The sequence below is a fragment of the Thermobia domestica genome, chromosome 2 (genome assembly GCF_964235325.1).
Source record: "Thermobia domestica chromosome 2, izTheDome1.hap1.1, whole genome shotgun sequence".
Lineage (NCBI taxonomy): Eukaryota > Metazoa > Arthropoda > Insecta > Zygentoma > Lepismatidae > Thermobia > Thermobia domestica.
Window position 1 is genome coordinate 94,485,617 of NC_137455.1, and position 20,811 is coordinate 94,506,427.

The 20,811-nt window shown below is 37.5% G+C and overlaps 1 protein-coding gene across 4 annotated transcripts in view; it reads right to left on the bottom strand.

Moving 5' to 3' along the window:
• Window positions 1-20,811, bottom strand: part of LOC145674140 (uncharacterized) — a 76,659-nt gene that overhangs the window by 20,089 nt on the left and 35,759 nt on the right. For 3 of the 4 annotated variants that reach the window (XM_081743974.1, XM_081743979.1, XM_081743971.1), the window contains exons 7-10: window positions 20,470-20,584; window positions 15,486-15,731; window positions 8,858-9,036; window positions 7,472-7,608 (exon numbers count right to left, since the gene is read on the bottom strand). In XM_081743974.1, the coding sequence (XP_081600100.1) occupies window positions 7,472-7,608; window positions 8,858-9,036; window positions 15,486-15,731; window positions 20,470-20,584 (677 nt within the window). The remainder of the gene's footprint in view (window positions 1-7,471; window positions 7,609-8,857; window positions 9,037-15,485; window positions 15,732-20,469; window positions 20,585-20,811) is intronic. The other variant, XM_081743983.1, reaches the window with a different exon arrangement.

Below are 20,811 nucleotides of genomic sequence, written 5' to 3' on the forward strand. Positions count from 1 at the left end.
ATATTGTGGTGTAATCGCTACTTTCATTCATCAGTGGAACATAGTTTATATTCGTATTATTCACATAGACCTAGAATATAAATTTAGTATGTATGTGTGTGTGTGTGTGTGTGTATGTGTTTATGAACACAATGCCTAAAGTGCGGAAAGGTTGTGCCCTTGACAAGTCAGGCACGGGAATTTGTGTTTAATCTTAGGAAATATTTCGAAAAAGAACGTAACGACGGCCCTTTATTGCCATTGAATAAAGTGCTTGAAAAAGTAGATTCAGCTTTATACATTAGCTCTAAAACTGTAAAAAGAATCACAAAAGAGAAGTGCCCGAAAGACCTCGCTGAACCGACGGCAACTTTTTCTACCCTAGGAAAAAAGCGTAGGAATTCTACAGTAAACGGAATTAAATTGTCTACAATTGAAAGCCATTCTCTAACGTAAGTAGTTTTCAATTTTTTAAAATAAAAGAGTTGAGTTGATTTTGAGTTTAACGTCTCTTTCAGCAGCGAGGCTATATGAGACGTGGACCTACTTATTAACGTGAAATCTGAACCCGGCTCCCGCCGGGAATCGGACCGGGGTCTCCCATGCCAAAGGCGTACGCTAACCGCTTAGCCACGAAAAAGCTCGACGCCACGAAAAAGCTCATACTATAGAGTTCGACTAACATATGTTTCCATGCAGTAGTCAGGCATTTAGTATGACGCTAATCATACGTCAAAACAACACTGCATAAGGGCGTATGTGTTTAGAAGTAACGGTTGTTTTCTTTAAGATTTTGTAAACTATCTTAACACAATACTAATTTGTTTGTTTCTTTTGACTAATACTTTCGTCAGGCATAATGTTAAACAATATTTTTGTTGTAATACATACGTGATTATTTTCCTACAAAATGTGCCCCTTGTTATATTGCATTGTTACAGAAGATAAATGTGGCAACCGCGCTTGATCGCACGTGAGAGTTGTCAGAGCTCTTCTTAGCGCGGCCTTACTCTAATATTATTAACAATAACACAATCGAAAAACAAAAAAATGTCTAACAACCAGTGTTGCTCCAATTCCAAAACCACACGAATAGCACAATGCCCTACGTTTTAGTTTTGGCTGATGATTGAACAAGATCAAGGTGATTCATTTTGAAAAAGGAAAGACATGCGGCACAATTTGACATATTATGAGAAACTTGTTGGGATATAGAATGGGCAGAAAGTGCGTGAAATTGGATACATACGCCATGTAGCAGTTGTTAGAGAAATAGTATGTGTATTGTTTAGATTGAAGGAGAATATATATTATGTTGGTGTAATAAAGATATGCAGGGTTGAAGATTATTGAATATTTATTAGTTACATTAGTGTGATTATTTACCCAGTACAGATTACTTTGGATAGCTCATATTAAAAAGTATACCTAAAAAAGGTAAAAAGTAAAAGTGGTACTTGGAACAAAGGTGTTAAAGATTTTGGACAAGTCGTTAGTTTAGTGTAGACACAATAGATGGTGTGTATATTTGTTTTAAGATTTTAAATCTACATTGGCGCAGTCGTTTATTGAAGCTTACGCCCTGTTTCATTATGTCCAGTATTTCACGCTTCCCTATATTCAATGTGGAAACAGACCGCCTTCAATCGTATTTGGAGCGGTTTGAGTATATGTGCATAGCAGCACAAACTCCAGATGATCGTAAGGTTGCAACGTTATTTACAGTGATGCGTACTGAAGCGTACGATTAGTTATGCAACATTTGCTGGCCAGATTTACCCTCATTTAAGTCATCCGAAGAAATTAAGAACGTGATGAAACAATATTATGCAGCAAAAGTCAACGTAATTTCGGAAAGGTACCAGTTTTACATTATGCAACAGAACTCGTACTAGTTCATTTCTGCTTTTGTTCTGGACTTGAAAGAGCAGTCAACATTTTGTGAATATAGCTGCTGGTTAGGTGAAAATTTGAGGGACCAGTTTGTTTTTGGCATTAAGGATGAAGCAATTCGCAGGAAGATACTAAATACAAGACACCTTACTTTCAACAAAGCAACTGAGATTGTATTAGCTATAGAAAGTATTGAACAGAAACTTCGGCTGTATAAGTCATCAGAAAATACAGTAGAAAAGTAATCACAATTCAGTCTGCAAGATTATTGAATATCTATTAGTTACAGACAGTGTGATTATTTATCCAGTACAGATTACTTCGGATAGCTCATATGAAAAATGTATACCTACAAAAGGTATAGAATAAAAGTGGTACTTGGAGCAAAGGTGTTAATGATTTTGGACAAGTCGTTAGTTATAGTGTAGACACAATTGATGGTGTATATATTTCTTTTAAGACTATAAATCTACAGTACTGTTGGCTCTAGCAGATACGAAAAGCGTGTACTCGTATGTAAGAATAGGAAAGTATCGTGCAAAGACGGGAGAAGGAGCCGGGTCTGTTAGTTGTATAGCAGCTGCAAATGCGAATGGTTACGTGCATGTTTAGCATTTTGTCCGTTTTATCTCGTTTGCTGATATTTGCAGAACAGAAAGACAATTGTTCTTTAGAACAGAACACAAGCCATGTGGTACAATTTAAACATAAGTATGTGTAAGAGTTTGGAAAAATGTGTTTACATAAGGAAGGGTCTAGAGAGCAGTAATGTGTGCCGTTTACTGTTTACTGAAGAAAGAGAAGACACAAGGGAAAATGTTAAATGCTTAGTGTATAAGTAAACGCACATGGGAGCGGTTATTTTGTTTTACACAATGAGATAAGCTGTGGTCCTTACGTTGTTAGTGGATTTCTTCGGCACTTTGGACGAAACGCCAACAAGGGAAGAATGTATAGTGTTTAAACAGACTAAAAAGTAACTGTTTGAAGTAAAAGTTGTAGTTCAAGAGTTTACCACATTTATGGTAGACGACGAGAGCAGTGATGATGAGGAAATAGACAGATTTCGGCGATGATCCAACGTTACAATCAGAAACAGAATCACCTTGAGATCAAAGTCAACAGTTAAGGGATTGTAACAAAAGCAGTAGTTCTTCATATGTTCCATCACCACCAAAAGAGAAGCCCAAAAATTCCTTGAAGAGTAGTTGGCTGATGCATACAAACTTAGGACAAAACAGCCACGAGGACATGATCCTTCCTAGTTGTGTACCCCAGGCTTATCCATCGACATGTCACCTCGTGTCAAATTCACGACTGTTATGAGACAGGAAAAATAATTAGAAACAAAACACTCTTGCAAAATTTGAGAAGAGGCTTAAAACTTCTTGCAAACACAACAAATCCTTACAAGAAAGAATTAGTAAAAAAGTGCGTGACCATTTTAGAGCAATGAAATAATAACATGCCATTATCCACGACAGAATGATACGAATATGGGCACTAAATATCAAACAAAAACTTGACCCAAAAATCACCTTATTGTTTAAAGTGTCCCAAAGTTGGGTCAAAGCTTTTAAGAAAGAAAGAAGAAGAAGAAGAAAAACAGTATTTCGTAGGTAACACAAAGTGAGCAAGCGCTGATGATGAGTCTGATGTACAACAGAAAGCCACACAACTTGTGAATAACGTTAAGGATTTCATTCAAGAGCACAAAGTGTCTCCAGATCAACTGATGAATGCAGATCAATCCAGATTCGATGAAGAGTTATACGTGCAGGAAGAGCTATTTCCTTTAAGGGAAACAAGACTAGTGCGCAAAATTTCCGATCGCCAGGTCGCCATTGGCGACTAGAAATTTCGAGCTGCCGACCAGTGTTCAATAGGAATGGATTCTGTCTAAACTTACAGGGCTGCGTAGTTTCTGTTTCACACGAAAATAATTGACACTGAGTGAGAGAATTTCGGACCACTTAAGGACTTTGATCCGAAAACTGCAATCGACAACTGGTACTTCAGTGCAGAGGGAGAGCGTTACATGATGTCTTAAGGTAAGTTTTTTTTTAACATGTACAGATGGTGATCAGAAAAATGGAAACACCTGTAGTTGGCAACACGTCAGATGTATGGGTTGGCAGTGGTGTCGTGGCGCCCGCAGCACCGGACCGCTGGTGGTGGTGGGTTAGGTCGGTCTCCATACTACATCAGGCGCAGTGGAACAGCAGTGTCCAGTGGCTGCAGCAGACGGAGGTAGTGTAAAATGGGAGACCTCTCAGATTTTCAAACAGGGCAAATTGTTGGTGCGCGGTTATGTGGAGTGAGTGTGACGGCAGTGGCTACTATGTTAGGTGTGTCGCGTGGAACAGTGTCGAAGGTGATGACGGCCTACACAACACACGGGAAAACCACATCGGGGAAGCGGAACAGTGGGCGGAAGAAAATCATGAGTAACAGGTCACGCCGGGTATTAAAGCGCATTGTCACGCAGAACCGTCGTGCCACTGCGGAGCAAGTGACGGAGGAACTCAATCAGCACCTCCCGCACCCTGTTTCGACAATCACAGTCCGCCGCGAATTACATGACATGAACTTACGGGGTCGTGTTGCACGGGCTAAACCGCTCATCAGGGAACATAACGCTTTCGCACGCCGCAAATGGTGCCGCGACCATGCCACTTGGACCGTTGTGAACTGAACGTATGATATGGTCGGATGAGTCATCCTTCACCCTGTTCCCACCCACGGGCCGTGTTTGTGTGTGGAGAACGCCCAAAGAAGCTTATGATCTCCAGTGTCTCCGCCCAACTGTGACACATGGCGGCGGCTCGGTGATGCTGTGGGCCGCCATATCATGGTTTTCATTGGGTCCTATGGTCACACTTAGCGGACGAATCACTGCCAACGATTATGTCGAAATTTTAGGAGACCACTTGCATCCTATGGTCCGGATGTTGTTCCCGGACAATGACGTCATCTTCCAGGATGATAATGCACCCATTCACACAGCTGGCGTTGTTGCAGCGTGGTTTGAGGAACATCGGGATGAAGTTACACACCTCCCCTGGCCCGCCCAATCCCCAAATCTCAACATAATTGAACATCTGTGGTCCGTCTTGGAAACACGTCTCCGGCGACCATTTCCACCTTCATCCTCTCTCACAGAACTGGCCGATGCCCTGCACGAGGAATGGTGTAAAATTCCACTTGCTACCATTCACGACCTCTATGCCTCCATTCCACGTCGCATCAAGGCTGTTCTGAAGGCGAAAGGTGGCTCGACACCATATTAATCTGGTAAGTTGCAATTTCATTCAGGTGTTTCCATTTTTCTGATCACCATCTCTATATGAATTGTCCAATTCAAAATTGATTATACTGAATTTAATTGTCTGGTTTTGAAATTTTATGCCCTGATATAATTTCTTTCTTTGTGAAACTAAAGGCTGTGTGTGGTAGGGGTGTGACTTTCATAATTTGTACGTGAGAGATCCTGGCGAACATCATATTTATCTTGGCGAGTGCGTTTGACTTCGAAATTTTGCGCCCTGAACAAGACGATCTTTGGTGCCATGGGTTCAATTGCAGCAACAACGAATTCATATATAACAATGCCAGTTCTTGTGTTGGATGGTAAGTTACTTCCATGTATGTTCTCGTCTCGGAGCCCAGCCGTCATGACACATGAATTAATATGAAAGCATATGCAAGCAAATCAGCGAACAAGACAAAACTGATTTGCAAGTCTTCCTGGAGCAGGTATTATGGCCCGATTTACAGGTTAGGACTCTTGGACACCAAACAAGGATGATACTCTTTACAACGAAACTGCACCTGAAGGTGTTGCGTTCCATAAGAAGTTGATCCCGGCTAAATGTACATGTCTCATACAACCAGTTGATTTTTTTTTTTTTCGTTCATTCAAAACCATGATAAAGTTTATCATCGATACATTAATAGTATCATTCAACGTTAAAGTGTGGCATCGGGACAATTTTATCCACATTCAGTCATTTGTATATTCTCAGTTTTCAGTCAATCGATTTCAAAATTTGCTCCGATTTACATTTTCAAATGTGGATATGCCAATGAAGATCCAGGACCGTTGCAAAGACCTTCTGAATATTGCTTCGAAGGTGGAACTGCTGAAGTATGTTTCAAGGATGACTGACTAGCTTGTTTTCATACGGTGTGCTTACTGCGAAAAATGCTTGTATGTTGACCAGTCATCGATCTTCATGTCCACTCTAACAGGTGCATACTGTGTCGTCTTATACTTGGCAACACTGCTTGTTCGACTCGGTCTGTTGCGCATTCAGTGATGTCAATACCTAGGTTAGTCATGGTCAGCACATGGATCTCCGACAGTATGCAGCACGCCCGATTCTGCTAGTTTGTTCTTCCCTACAAGTACGTTTACAATGTATATTAACTGACATATAGTTCTATTTACAGTAAATTTACTGTTATCAATTGGCAATACTTCTTCACAGTTGGCTTCATTATATTCGTTTTGGAGGAATTTATTTCTTACGAAGATGAGTATCTGAAGCCAAAATGCGATGTCACCGGTTGACAATGTTGTCAACGTATGATAAAGTATTTAAAACAGCACTACGTCGGTTTATTGAATATTTCGTACCTTCTAGTAATGCTGTACAGCATAAATAAAGCACAGACCGCGATGATGCAAACTGTAGCAAATATACATGATTCAACCGGGACAATGCCGGTTCTCCCCATTGAACTTGATATAGTGTGCATAGTTTGTACCACTGCGCAGCCAGACTTTGCTATATTTTCCTTTCTTGTACTTTTCAATTTTGCATTACTTAATATATAGTGTCATTTCAGAAAAAAACATTGTAAGTTGGCAACACTGTTTATGTATTTCGTTACCACTTTTTGTCATTATTAGGTTTCTAGTGTTTCATTCCGATTTTCAAGACATTTATAATGCCCATTATACGCTATTTTTGACTTCAAGTTCCAGGAACCTAGCTCCTCTCCCTATTGTTCATAGCACCTTAGACTTTGATGATGTCTATATCTCATCATGCTTTCTTAGACACGCTATGTCTGCAATGAATTTGCGCGACAACCTCCCTGACTCTCCCTTGTGAGTATTTCAAACAACAAACTGTGATCTGGATTCGGTAGTCTCTTTACTTTTTGTCCTATTACTTCTCCTTCGAATGCGTTGTTGCCGATCTGCCTATTTTAAGACTTGAAAAATTCACGCACGCAATTATATTTTGGAGGAGTGTACATCACATCCACACGTTTTTTTCGGGATTCTCTTGTTTCCTCACAGTGTTTGTCCTTCACGATGACTACGAGTTGCAGCCCATCAAAGTTGGTGGCTGGATTTAGACTAATTAAAAGAAATTTAGAACAAAAATGAAAGGAACAAACTTGTTATTAAACGTAAATTTGAAGCACAAGAAGGTAAATGATGCGACGGTTGATCAACTGCAAAATGGTGATGTAAACAGTTATGTAAAAATTTGCTTAAAATATCAATGAACGACGATTTTCTTCGTAATAGGGAAACTTACTATTTATGAATACATATGCATACTATAAATAGCGATCATTTTACCTCTGCCAGCTTAAGCTCAGGAACAAATTTTAAGCTTTTTTCATCAATAATCTCATGCGTCTCGTCGCACAGCACATCAGCTATGTAACCACGAGTGTAGAAATCACGATGAACTTCCATCCCAACCAAAGCATTTACTGCAAAAGAAAATACAAATTACTACACAAGCATAAAAAATTAATGTTTCATACCGAAGTTTCCTTTGTTAATATTTGTCGTATTGGTATATTTTACAAAATGAAAATTTAAATTTATAATAAAATCTGCCATTCTACCTATAAAAAAAACGTGGTGGCGTAGTCGGTAATACGTCTACCTACTAACTGAGCACCCCGGGTTTAATCCCCGGTCGGAACTTTTTTTTATTTTATTTTATTTTATTTTATTTTTTTTAACCCTCGTTTCAGGAGTTCACCAAACGTCTGTAAAATGGTAACCTAGAAGAGGTGCCTGAGCATAATACTAATAAAATACCATCTAGATGCCAACGTCTCCACACTGTGAAGCATTATCTCGATTCAGCACTGGTTTTCTATACCTGACCCTGTAAAGGCACCCTTAATACTCTCCCTAAAAATGTGTCTGCTGTACTGAACTATATTCACATGCATTATACAGGGTAATTATACAGTCTGGAACAATGGACGGATGAACTGAACAGTACATTAGTTATTTTAAAACACAATCCGAATGTCAACTTCAATGTCAGCACACATCATCATCCAGCATGTTCCTTTAATTTATTTTATCTTGTGAGAGTTCATAGCAGCTGTTGAAGCTGCTATCCTCTCCAAAACATTATCCAAATCCCGGTTCTTCAAAGCCCAAACTTCAGACTTCAAAGTCTGCCAAATGGCAATCTGTAGTACTGAGGTCACGTGATTATGACACTCCCTTCTTTCAATCTAGCATCTTGAAGTCATGACATCTAATCAGAAACATTGTCAACAGTAATTTCAGACTTAAAGGCTACCTAGTATAATATGCTAAAATGGGCATCTACGTTGGTCCAGGAAGGGCAATAAAATGAAATCCAAGAAGTGGTGTTATGGTAAAGTTGAGAAAGCAAACAATATTAGTCCTTGTTCGCGAATCACAACACAAGTGAAAGTAGGTTCCTGTTTTAGATTCCTTCTGAAATCTTATTTAATACCTAATTTGGCAATCTTAACCTCGTCCCTCATTATCAAAGTTAGTAATGACGCTGACGTTTACAGACAACGCTCACCTCTGCTCTGATCATTCAATTCGATGAACTAGACACGTGACTGAACTGTGAACAAATTCTAAATGCGCTAAGTTCTGGAACTTCAAAATTACTTTTTTGTCGTGATATTTTCTCATTAATCTATATAATTAAAGTAACTTTTAAGAAACGTTACTCACCAGGAATTACATTTTGGTCCTCTAAGTCACTATCACAGTTATCCATTATTGAGACATATGGTTTACTTCCTGTGGACCTTTCTTGTTGACAACCTGTTGGCTTTAATGTACTATAGCGTATAGGTAGAGTTCTTCTTTGCCAGTGATTGGACCTTGATCTATAGTTATAATTTCTGGGCCTGCAACAAACAATTTTATACACATATTGACAAATGTTAATTCCCCACCATTAATACGAAGGTTAAGTTATACGTCATGGCAACTTTTTTTTCTTTCGAATAAGGCATAATAACAGGACAGATCGAAGATACACGTTGGAAAGCTTATGACATGTAATGTCGAGTGGTCCCACCACATGGTGTATGTGAGTAGAGCTGCATATCTGAGTATGCCCTGAAATTTAATAGGTAAGCGACAGTGGTCCGGAATAGAGGTCACGAACAGTGAGCAACGTGCGTATGTGCAAGTAGCATTTCTGCGCGTTGAGAATGCATGGGCATGTCACAGAGTTACGGGAAGCACTAGGTGCACGTGACCTACCCTATCAAAAAATGGTGAGGTCGATTACAGCTTGCAAACAAGACAGAGTGTCTACTGCCGATCTGCCGTTCAATGGGCGTTCTGTGTCCATGGACAATGATGTACGGGTGATGGTGCTAGGACAGTGCTTAGACAATGATAGGCGCTGGACCCTTGTGGAATTAGAAGCGCAAACAGGGATTCTGGCAAATATAATGCACCGCATTTTACGAGAGGACCTGAACATGTGGAAAGTTTATCTAAAGTGGGTGCGACATCAATTAAGTGAGATACAGAAGTGGACTCGCAACAGTCCAGTGAATATCACATCAATCTGGAGAAATTTCAGTAAGGGGATGCCAAGTTGAAACGCATAATTGCAGTTAATAAAACATAGGCGTGTGCGTAGGAACCAGAACTCAAGTGACAGTCCAGTGAATGGCGTTCTCATGGGTTGCCGCGGAAACACAAGTTTCGACAAAACCCTTCACCAACAAAAGTCATGGCCATTCTGCCACTTTGTGACTGTCATGGTGTTTTGTGTGTCATTCAGTGCGTGAGTGGACTGTAAATGCGCATTATTACAAGTATTACTTAGTGTCACAGTTGCGTCGTGCAGTACGTACCAAATAGCCAGAACTTTTGAACAACAAAATTATCCTACACGATAACGCAACAACGCACATAGCAGATAGTGTCAAGTTTCTTTTACAGCAATGGGGATAGGAAGTTCTACACTCGCCATATTCTCCTGATCTTAGCCCATGTGATTATGATCTAAGTCCCAGAGTGAAATAGCCATTGCGTGGGAAACGTTTTGCTAACAAACCAGACACTATGACAGCATTTCGACACAAGGCGGTTCACGTTACCGCTTTACATAAAGCAGATGGTATTCAACGCCTCCCTCATAACAGGCAACGGACCATCGATGAACCTGGAGACGACTTCGAGAGTTGTTAAACATCCAGGGTAACTTGCGCGACCTGTACTGTGTACGACTCTACAGTCTGCGTAAATAGATTTGTGTAACCGATGCTTATACGATTATAAACCAATGTTGGCCGTCGATTGTGTTTTGTTTATTCCCCAAGAGGGTCTCTTTCATCCAGCCATCCTCTGGTAGAACCATTCGACGGGCCATTCTATATGCTTTCCAATGTGTATCTTCGATCTGTCCTGTTATACCTCATTCGAAAGAATAAAGAAAAAAAAATAGTTCCACGACTTATGACTTAACCCTCGTATACATACTTTTTTTTAACGTCCCAAGTTTATGCACCGAGTTAAGGAAGGCAGTGATGATGGGATGGATGATAATGGTGGAACGACGAAAGGAAACGGGAAAACCCCGATAAAACTCACGCACACGGTGTTTGTCCACCACAAAGCCCACTTGGAAGTTGGGATCGAACAAGCACCCGACGCACCTCAAATGAGCGCTCTAGTACTGAGCTAACGCGGCCCCAACAATATATACACTTGAGTTGTAAGTATCAGTAAACAATGCAATATACACTACAACTCAAGTTTACAAGTAGTTTTATTATTATTATGTATTATTTTAAATAACAGAGATCTTGATTGTTGTATGTTCCAAGGAAACATTTATATTTGAAATGTAACGTTTCTTAGTGCAAGACAATTACCGAAAACCGTGCTCGTGGGTTTTCTCGGGGTTCTCCCGTTTCCTCCCACTTTCTTCATTCCACCATTTCACACATTTCTCATTATCACCGTCTCCTTTAGCCTAACCGGCATAACCGTGGGACGTTAAACTTAAAGATTTCATTTCATTTTCAATTACCGAAGACACTAAGTATTGAGGAGCTTTGCTCTAATTTTTTATTCAATTTTTACTATTTACAACTCATTACTTTGGACAATTTTATTATTTGTTACAATTTTCATATACTATATTTAATTTTCAATATGTTCATGCGCCGCTTATCCTTCTGTATTATTACTTTAATAGTGTGATAAACAATTTTATTTAAAACAGGCAAATTCGGCCATCTTGGCTCGTACCATTTTAGTACATTTACTTATTTCAAACAATTTATAATTAAAACAAATATAGTGACATAGTCCACAAGGCCGTAAGGCTGGGACTTCCTTTATAAATCTCTCGTAAGGGAGGTAACTGAAAGAAAGAAAGAAAAAGACAATTACCATAATAGACGTTTTAACGTTCTATGCTCTAGAACCACATAAGAAAAGAAGTAAAACATGAACAATTAAATGCTATTGATACTTAAAGAAAAGAAAAGAAAATGAGAGAAGATCGTGAAAAATCTTTAAATATTCAGTAACTGTACACATTATACATTGGTAAGAAACTGGTAACCTAAAAGTAATGGGGACAAGACATAAAAGGATGTCAATTTGCAAGATCAATATATTAAGATATTACCTAAAGGGAACTATATTCCACAGTACTAGAAATAGCTGCTGGATTACATGATATCAACATAAAAACTCAACTGCATTTATGTAATAAAATCAAAATGTTTCCAGTATTTTCAACAGATGCATATTCGTTAAGTGATAAAAACAAGAAAAATATTAGAAAAGAATAATAGTGTGCCTACAGTGAGTAATTGTTCGGGCTACTTCGGAAATAAAACGTTAGCATTTTTAATGGATGGAACTCTAAACAAAGAAGACTATTTATACATTTTATAGTAGCATGCTATACTGACTGCGATCAAATATTACTTGCTCAATCTCAGGTGGTTAATGATGCGATATACCCCTCCCAACTATGCAAACGCTATTGAGTAAAGAACACAGTACTATTGTAAATTATGGATTGGGCCACCATACATTTCTCCTATTGAATACGGGTAGGATGAATTAGAGTGAAACATCTTCTCAGCTAGCATGCCACAGGTGTGAGAATCTCTGTCGTTAAAAATGCTTTGAGGTAGTGATTTTTGGCGTGCCTAAATTCATTTTTAATACAGTGACTGTTAGCGTGATTAAATGCATTTTTTTATTGCAGTGATTTGTAGCGTGCCCACATGTAAAGACAATTTACAATAAACTCAATTCAATAAATTTAGTTATAAACAGTTTTGATCTAATATGAGCTTAATTTGATTTTTTAATCAGCATAATATTATGAATTTATTCCAAGTATATAGCAAAACGAATAACAGCAAGTCCCACAAGTCGAATTTAATTGTGTTCAGGTGAACTCGTTTTATAGTAATCAGAGTAAGCATTAAAGGTCTTCTGTGCGTCGGAATAATGTTGCAGAATGGTATTAAACATGTGGAATAAACAAAAAATTATTGCAACCAATATACACAGGAAGAATATAAAATATTCCATTTTAAAAACAAAAACGTTTGTTTCATATGCCACAATATCAATCCAGTCCTTGAAAATTCCAAATATCACAGTATTAACATTCTTGACAAAGAGGATTTAATTCTTTAATTCGTCATTGCAGATTTATTCCTGTTTTCTTAGTACGATTATAATCACTGTTAATCGCGCACCTCCTCTCAATCAAAACCATACCATCTCCTCCTTGGATTCAGTTGAGCTGAAATGAATAATGGAACTACTCATCCTGTTTGTGTGTGCACAATATTTCTTTTATATTATACAGTTCACTGCATTTAAGTAAGGTCAAATATGTATTTCAACTCATTTTTCCTGTTTTCATGTATAATATTTTCTAGCACAAATACTATTTCTGCGTCCAGTTTTATTGAAAAGTAGTGTCTATTATATTTATTACAATGTATACCATTTGAAGGGCATCTTATCAATAAACTGAAAATACTCACTTACCTCTTCAAAATGCCTCTTATTATAGATTGTTTAAAACACCATTGAATTTTCGCTCACAACTATCTGCACTATCAAGACCATAGGTAACAGAAGGTTTTAGTAGGGGTAGGATACATGAGAGTTTAATGTTTATACTAGTCAATAAAAACTTCTTGTTGGTCCACAGAATACATTTTGTGCTTCTTCAGTGATTGGTGACGAGTAAAGGTATCAATAATGTTATCCAACTTTTGTCTGAAATGACCGAACATGTTCTTTCCTCTATTGTGTGTGTTCTTTTTCATTATGCCTATATAAGTATCTTTGGTACATATACGGGCCTTCACAGAACTTGCGTAATCACGCGATTTGGTAAATAAACTCTTATAGCTTGTCAAGTTTTTTCTCAATATTCTTTGGAGGGCACTAATGCTGTGTTAAGAATACGTTTCCTTAAAATAAATTTTTAATCCATAAAATGGTCACGTATGCCTTTATTTCATTCGGTTTCAATTTTTAAAAAATCAGGAAGCATAATTTTAAAGTAGCATTAGTGCTGCTAAAGAACACAGAGAAAAAAAAAAAAGGTTATATAAGTTTCTTCACTTAATAGTCGAGTCTGTAGGCGTCTTGAAGTCTCATGTACATGCCACGGGACTCATATAAATATCACAAAACAGATCCGTGAATTCCTATTGCGCGTTCTAAAACCCGTTTCCACCATCCTGATACTTATCTGTTTGGAAGGGTGGCTGGTCGTGGGATTGGATTGTTAGGTGTTACGTTAGTTCTTATTTCGAAACTGAAATATCCAAGGAAAGCAATTACAGTTGCAGAACATCTTGTACGCACATTAGTCTGACAGGTAAAGTACATTAATAGTACAGCAAATGTCCCAAAGTAACTGAGAAATATAGTTAAAAATCTTCAACACTGGTTATAACCTAGATTCGTTTCCATAAAGCATAGAAATAAACGGTGGTTGCTAAACGGAATAAAGCTGTTCTCACTATTCAACGGTATTGTGTTAACTTTAACTTCTATCTTGAAGAGATAAAAACACCATTTTGTACAAGGATTTTTTTGTTTAGCTAAGTTTCCCTTCTGAGAACACCCGTTATATATATATATATATATATATATATATATATATATATATATAACAAAGTGTGATAGGTTTTAAGTTACATATTTCTGCAGATTCAGTAACACTGCTTTTAATATCTGATGTTAAATCATAATTTTTGAGGCAAAGGGAGCACAACTAACCTTCCTTGATGACTGATTCTCTTTGTTCTTTCCTTCTTTCTTTAGGTGATGATTGAGGCTCCAATCACAGCTTGTTGCCATGCTGTACAGATCAAAATATAATAAGTCATATTCTACATATGACTTCTGAGTTGAGCTCCTTCGTGGCTAAGCGGTTAGCATATGCGCCTTTGGTATGGGAAACCTGGGTTCGATTCCCGGCGGGAGCTCATGTGGTTCAGATTCCACGTTAATCACGTCTCATATAGCCTCGCTGCTGAACGGGATGTTAAACTCAAAATCAACTCAACGATTTCTGAGTTCTATTTTACTATCTGAATCAAATGGTTCTACACTTCACCCCGACAAAATATTAGTTTCTTTGCCAACGGGAACATTTAACTTTGAATCAATTTTTTTTTTTTCTAATGACTTTGAAATAAGGACTAGATATTCTATTTCTCTAATTATACGATCGCTATTTTCCCCATATACTAACACTATTATATTGACGTTTACTTATGTAACATTCGTTACCTATGTAATATTCTTGACGGTCTTTCTCCATGGAGAATTTAAAGCAAGTAACTGACAACCATTTGTAATTTCTTTAGCTATTTAAGTTTCTTGTATATGATGGAGTCTATTTTAAGCCAGTAGCTGAACTTATTGTACATTTTTATTCCTCTTTCGTATCTTTTGCTTTGCAAATCACTTCATGTACCACTTATAGCAATCCGCACACATTATTAGAACAAAGCGTCCATACCTTTTCATATACCTTTTACTATTTAGAACATTGGAAAATTACACAGCTCTTACGAAGAACATTACGACCGCAGAGCTCGGAGAAAGATCAACAATTTACAGCTACGTGCGGAAGCTTTACTCATATCTAAACGTATGATTCCAGATAATCACCTTAAAAATAGTACAACAGATGGAGTACCTGCATTCGATACATGAGAGGGTATTTAATAATGATGAACACCTCTTTGATAATTAAGGTGTACATAACGTTTTTAACGAAGCTTTCTGAGTTATTTTGGGACATTACTTGTAGGACTTGTGTTCTAACCTTCGTGTACATGTAACAGATGCTCTCTTTTCCACCTTTTCATATGCTTTCCTTACTGGAGACAGTTTTGACAATGGTAGTTCTGAAACTGGTGAAGTTTTTAACAATCGTTGTTTCGGAACTGAAGACGTTTTCAAACAATGTAGTTTTGAAACTGGAGGTGTTTTTAACAATGGTTTCTCTGGAACATTGCTGCAGTAATTCCATATGAATCTCAATATCCTTATTAGTTTGTTGAATTGAAGCCTAGAAACAACAATAAATAGTAATTTTAATTGAAGACAGCAATAAACTAGCCCCTTTTATTTCTCACTTTGCTTTTCGTATTCCATCATCAATATTTTAATATTAATTACTCAATATTGACCATATACAGCTACCACAGACCTCACTTTTCTTTATTATCATTATTATTAATATTGAAGTGATCTAATTTTAATAGTTTTCTTTTATACACCCAGAGTGAAACATAATCTTACCATTAAGTATCTAAAGACTTAATATTTTCGAATAAATTTCGAGGATCTTACTATTCTCATGTCATGACGTGATAGTTGCTAGATGTGTTAAACTGATATCTTACATCATCTTAAAAAACCAAAAAAGTTGGTTTATTAATAAATAATTCTCAGTACGTTCAGCGCAAAAAACGTTACGTGAACTACACCACCCAAGTCCGTATCTGCCGGCAGGGTTAACATTCAAATGCTCCACTTGAACACTCATTGACAAATTCAGCTGCAGAAACTATACTTACATAACACTTAATATAAATAGTGTGAAGATGATGTTATTCAAAGAATGCACACACATACACACATTCTCATTGTATCTAAAATGTACAAATTGAATATACTGTGAACTACGTCATGTCGTACACAAACCTGATATTTATTGCAATGTTCTGTATTTTTAAGTTTGGTTCTGAAAACAGGTAAATACGAGATCTTTTTGGGAGAAGAGACTATGGAGCCACATTTAGATATTGTAAACACTGTCAACAAATTTGTTAATAATAACATCTCGCGCATTCATATTCAATGAATAAAGTACTTCTGGTTCTTATATAAAACGTTAAATGGGGCCGCTCATCAAGGGGGCCTGGGGTCCAACTTTAAAATTTTAAATGGAAACAAACATATGGCGACTTATACCTCGTTCGATAAATCTTTAAAAACTAAATAGCGATGTGGCAAAAGATTTTTCATATCGGTCACCGTATTCAAAATGGCCGCCAAGATATGTTTGTTACCTGTATCAGATAAACGTCCAGTACCGCTAATGTAAGAATGGTTGAACATAAATGAACCAAACAAAAACTCAAATAGGATAGCCATGGGGCAAATCGAATGATGTTGTCGCAGTGCCCCCGGGGCCGCCTTTCATGGGGAACCAGGCCCAATTTAGAAATTTTAAACGAAAATATGGGTCAAATGATACTTCGTTCGATGGATCTTCATAGACTAAACAGCGTTGTGGTAAAATATTGTTCATATGGGTCACCGTTTTCAAAATGACCGCCAAGACATGGTGCCTCCGTAAGTGGGTGAAGCGGGAATGAATGGTAGAATCTCAAATGAGAACCCCACTTTTACTTGCAATAGGTATGGTTTGTCTGAAACACTTGGCTGTAGAACTGACTGGTACTGTAATGAACCAATATGGTGCAGACGACTTTCGGGCAAAATCAACGTTTGTACTCATTATTCTGCAATTGCATTGTTCGACAAATTGGTTTCACATTTCAGTTGATTCATTTTTGCACAATGTCTTGGCGGCCATATGAACAATCTTTTGCCACAACGCTGTTTAGTGTATGAAGATCTATTGAACGAGGTATCACTTGACCCATATTTTCGTTTAAAATGTTTAAGTTGGGCTCGCCCCCATGAAAGGCGGCCCAGGGGGGCACCGCCACAACATCATTCGATTTGCTCCATGGCTTTCCTCTTTAAGTGTTTGTTTGGTTCATTTATGTTCAACCGTTTTCATATTAGTGGTACTGGACATTTATCTGATACAGATAAAAATATCTTGGCGGCCATTTTGAATACGGTGACCGATATTAAAAAATATTTTGCCACATCGTTATTTAGTTTTTAAAGATCTATCGAACGAGGTGTCACTCGCCATATGTTTCCATTTAAGATTTTAAAGTTGGGCCCCGGGCCCCCTTGAAGAGCTGCCCTGGGGGGGGGGGGGGCACCGCGACATCACCGTTTGTTTTGCCCCATGGTATTTCCTATTTGAGTTTTAGTTCAGCTCATTTATGTTCAACCCTTTTCGAGATATTTTCGTGGAAAGATTAAAATGGGCCACCCTATATATATAGGTCTGATTCTTCAGATTTTCTAAAGATACTACTAACTCATATACTCTTAAAAAGTTCATCCATACAGTGGCTTTCGTAAGAATCGAATCTGCTGATTCTTCATGTACATAACAATAGCTGGCTGTCGTTTCCAATACATTTTATGTAAAAGTCTATTATTGTGTCTGTAAAACGTCCGATGCGCCCCCCACTCCTCCTTTAAAAAAATCCTTCCCATAATCTACAATAAATTCAATTTTAGGATTAATGCTATTAAGTTCATGCAAGGATAACTGTAATTGTCCATTTATTTTATAAATGTAAACACAAGAATCAACTTATCGACTTAAACTCATCTCCTTGTAAAATAGCGAACTCGAAATGGTTCTTCAGCATGTTCGCTAACTGTGCTGATAAAGGGATACCCACTGCATACTCTTTCATGTTTTTTTACACATTTTTTGTCTTCAAAGAGATGTAGTTCGTTTATGAACATCCTTCTACTCATTTGGAAGCATTGGAAAAATGGAGGAAGCAAAGATATAAAAAACTACACATAAAAACAGTTATTCGTCGCAGATTTCCGATGGAAAGTGGATTTTTTTTTTTTTTTTTTTCATTATAGAGTACCCTACTGTTCAGATTCAATACGGTTAAAAAGACAACTATTTTAAACCAAAAAAAAAGAGCGATTTGTGCTTTCGTGTTTATTACTTTAATTGAATATCTCGTCATTGACATATTTCTTCTATTACGAGCAATTTTAATTTATTAAGACAGATACTTTAAACTTGACAACCAGACATTCAACTAATTTTACAACAGAGTAAAGAACTTTGCCTGACGACTTTGATCTCAACTTTACTCTTAATCTTCAGAATGTTCAGCAAACTATCACCTCGATGCAGACTCTCTTAAAACGTGAACAAAATAAATTAAAAGACAATTTCTACAAATTTCAAGTTTATAGCACTTTTCCATGGACTATCATCACCATTGGAGCTTTAATCCTTTTACTTCTCATTGTTATTGGCATTTTACTTCAATTCTTTCGCAAACGCCTGATACCCAACAAATAAATATAATAGCGTTTTTTTATTCTTTTGCAGAATACTTCTATTACTGATTCCATTTATTATTATGGTTATTAATGTTAGCACCCTTCTTATTTATATATGCCTAATTTGTAAACGAAATCGCTTTACACAAACTACCAGGTGTATCTAATCCCAAACCAGAAATATTACTGCTCCATTAAGAGAACTGTCAAAGAACAAAAACCACCAGCTGCTGTAGAAACTGTATTATCACATGAATCTACTATCATAGGCGGACTGGTTTATATTTATTAAATTAACAACAGTGCCAGCACATCTCATATTTGATGAAAATGATGCCAAGTGTTGATCCTGCCTTGGAAATGGGGACAAAATGTGTTAGCACCGATCTTTTCTTACGACAAACACAACTTTCACATAGTGTCGCCTTATCCTTTAGTGCTTCGTTTTATAGTGTTTCTAGTGCATTACAACCAGAGCTTTTTTGATGTGAAACTCCTTTCTATTTCTTTATTAATTTAAGTGTATTAATTTAAGGATAAGTTCTTATGACCTCCATCTAAAAATAATCTTTTAGATTTTTTTCCCCTTGGGTATGAAATATCCCCTCATATTTACAAATAACACAATGTGCTTCTGCACAAGAATCATCAAGCAGCCGACGGATTCCATCTCTGAAGAAATACAAGGACACAAAGAGTCACAAAGAGGACCCGTACAACCCCTCCACAGACTCCGCCTCCAAAACTAGCTATAAAAGAGGACGTCAAGAGGCAGAAGACATATGTCTCCAGCAGATCATGCCTTACCTTTCTCTCCGCGCTGCACTGGCAGGAGAGATCAATCTACCTCTGCGCTCCTCCTGGCAAGAGGTACCTTCCCACCTCTGCGCTGCTACAGGCTAGAGGTTACTTTCCAATCTGCACTGCATTGGGCAGGAGATACCTTCCTACCTTTGCGCTGCATTGGGCAGGAGATACCTTTCTACCTCTGCGCTGCATTGGGCAGGAGATACCTTTCTACCTCTGCGCTGCTACGGGCAAGAGTTTCTTTTCCAATCTCGAGATTCCTAACCAACAAAACTACAAGAACTCCGCGCTGCTCTGGGCAGGAGGTCCAACTCAGAGATAAAGGATTATTAGAAACATTACTTATTTGTAACTTAGTGTAAATAAACTTGTAGAGAAACTTTTATAACAAAAAGGTGCGGGAAAAACCCGTATACCACTTCTCTAACATACATTACACGTTAATTCCTGATGGGTTTTCCCAAAATGCCCTCCAAAAAGCACTGGATGTCCAATCTATCTACAGATAGTTAAACGTTACGTTTTCTTCGAGAGAAATAATCTCATGTGTTTCTTGTTTTTCTTGACACAGAAGTAATTACGTCGTAAGTAAACTCAAGAAGTACTCACATGCTCCTCTCTATTGTGTTACTAATTTATTAAAAAAAATAGTACTCTTCTGAACAGAATAGAAGAACATGGTGAATATTATTGTAGTCTGCTTACAAAAAACCGCTTCAAGCGTCTTGTGTTAATATTAATAATAAAGCGTTGTTTACTTATTTATTGTTCTGAATCAACAATATGTATAAGTAATTATACTAAACCTGAAATGTTCTTGCTTCTTCTCTTGTGGAAACACCTCTTCACTTAATTGAAACAAGCAGCTCTCGAGGAGTTGTCTCACAACGCAATCAGGCTCTTCAAGCAACATAGATATAGCTGGAATACCAGATAATATTGTTTAATTTTCGTTGAATACTACTAAGGAATAATATACTCGATAAGAAAAGACATAAGAACGAGGCACAAAAGAAAATATGAAGTACAATTACAGTACTTTGGCCTATAAGAGAAAGGAAGCCTATAACACAGATTTAAACTAAGTTTCTAAAGTATGGCTCAAAGTCAATGGATGCTATTAATCAATCGGTTCACGAAATTGGAAA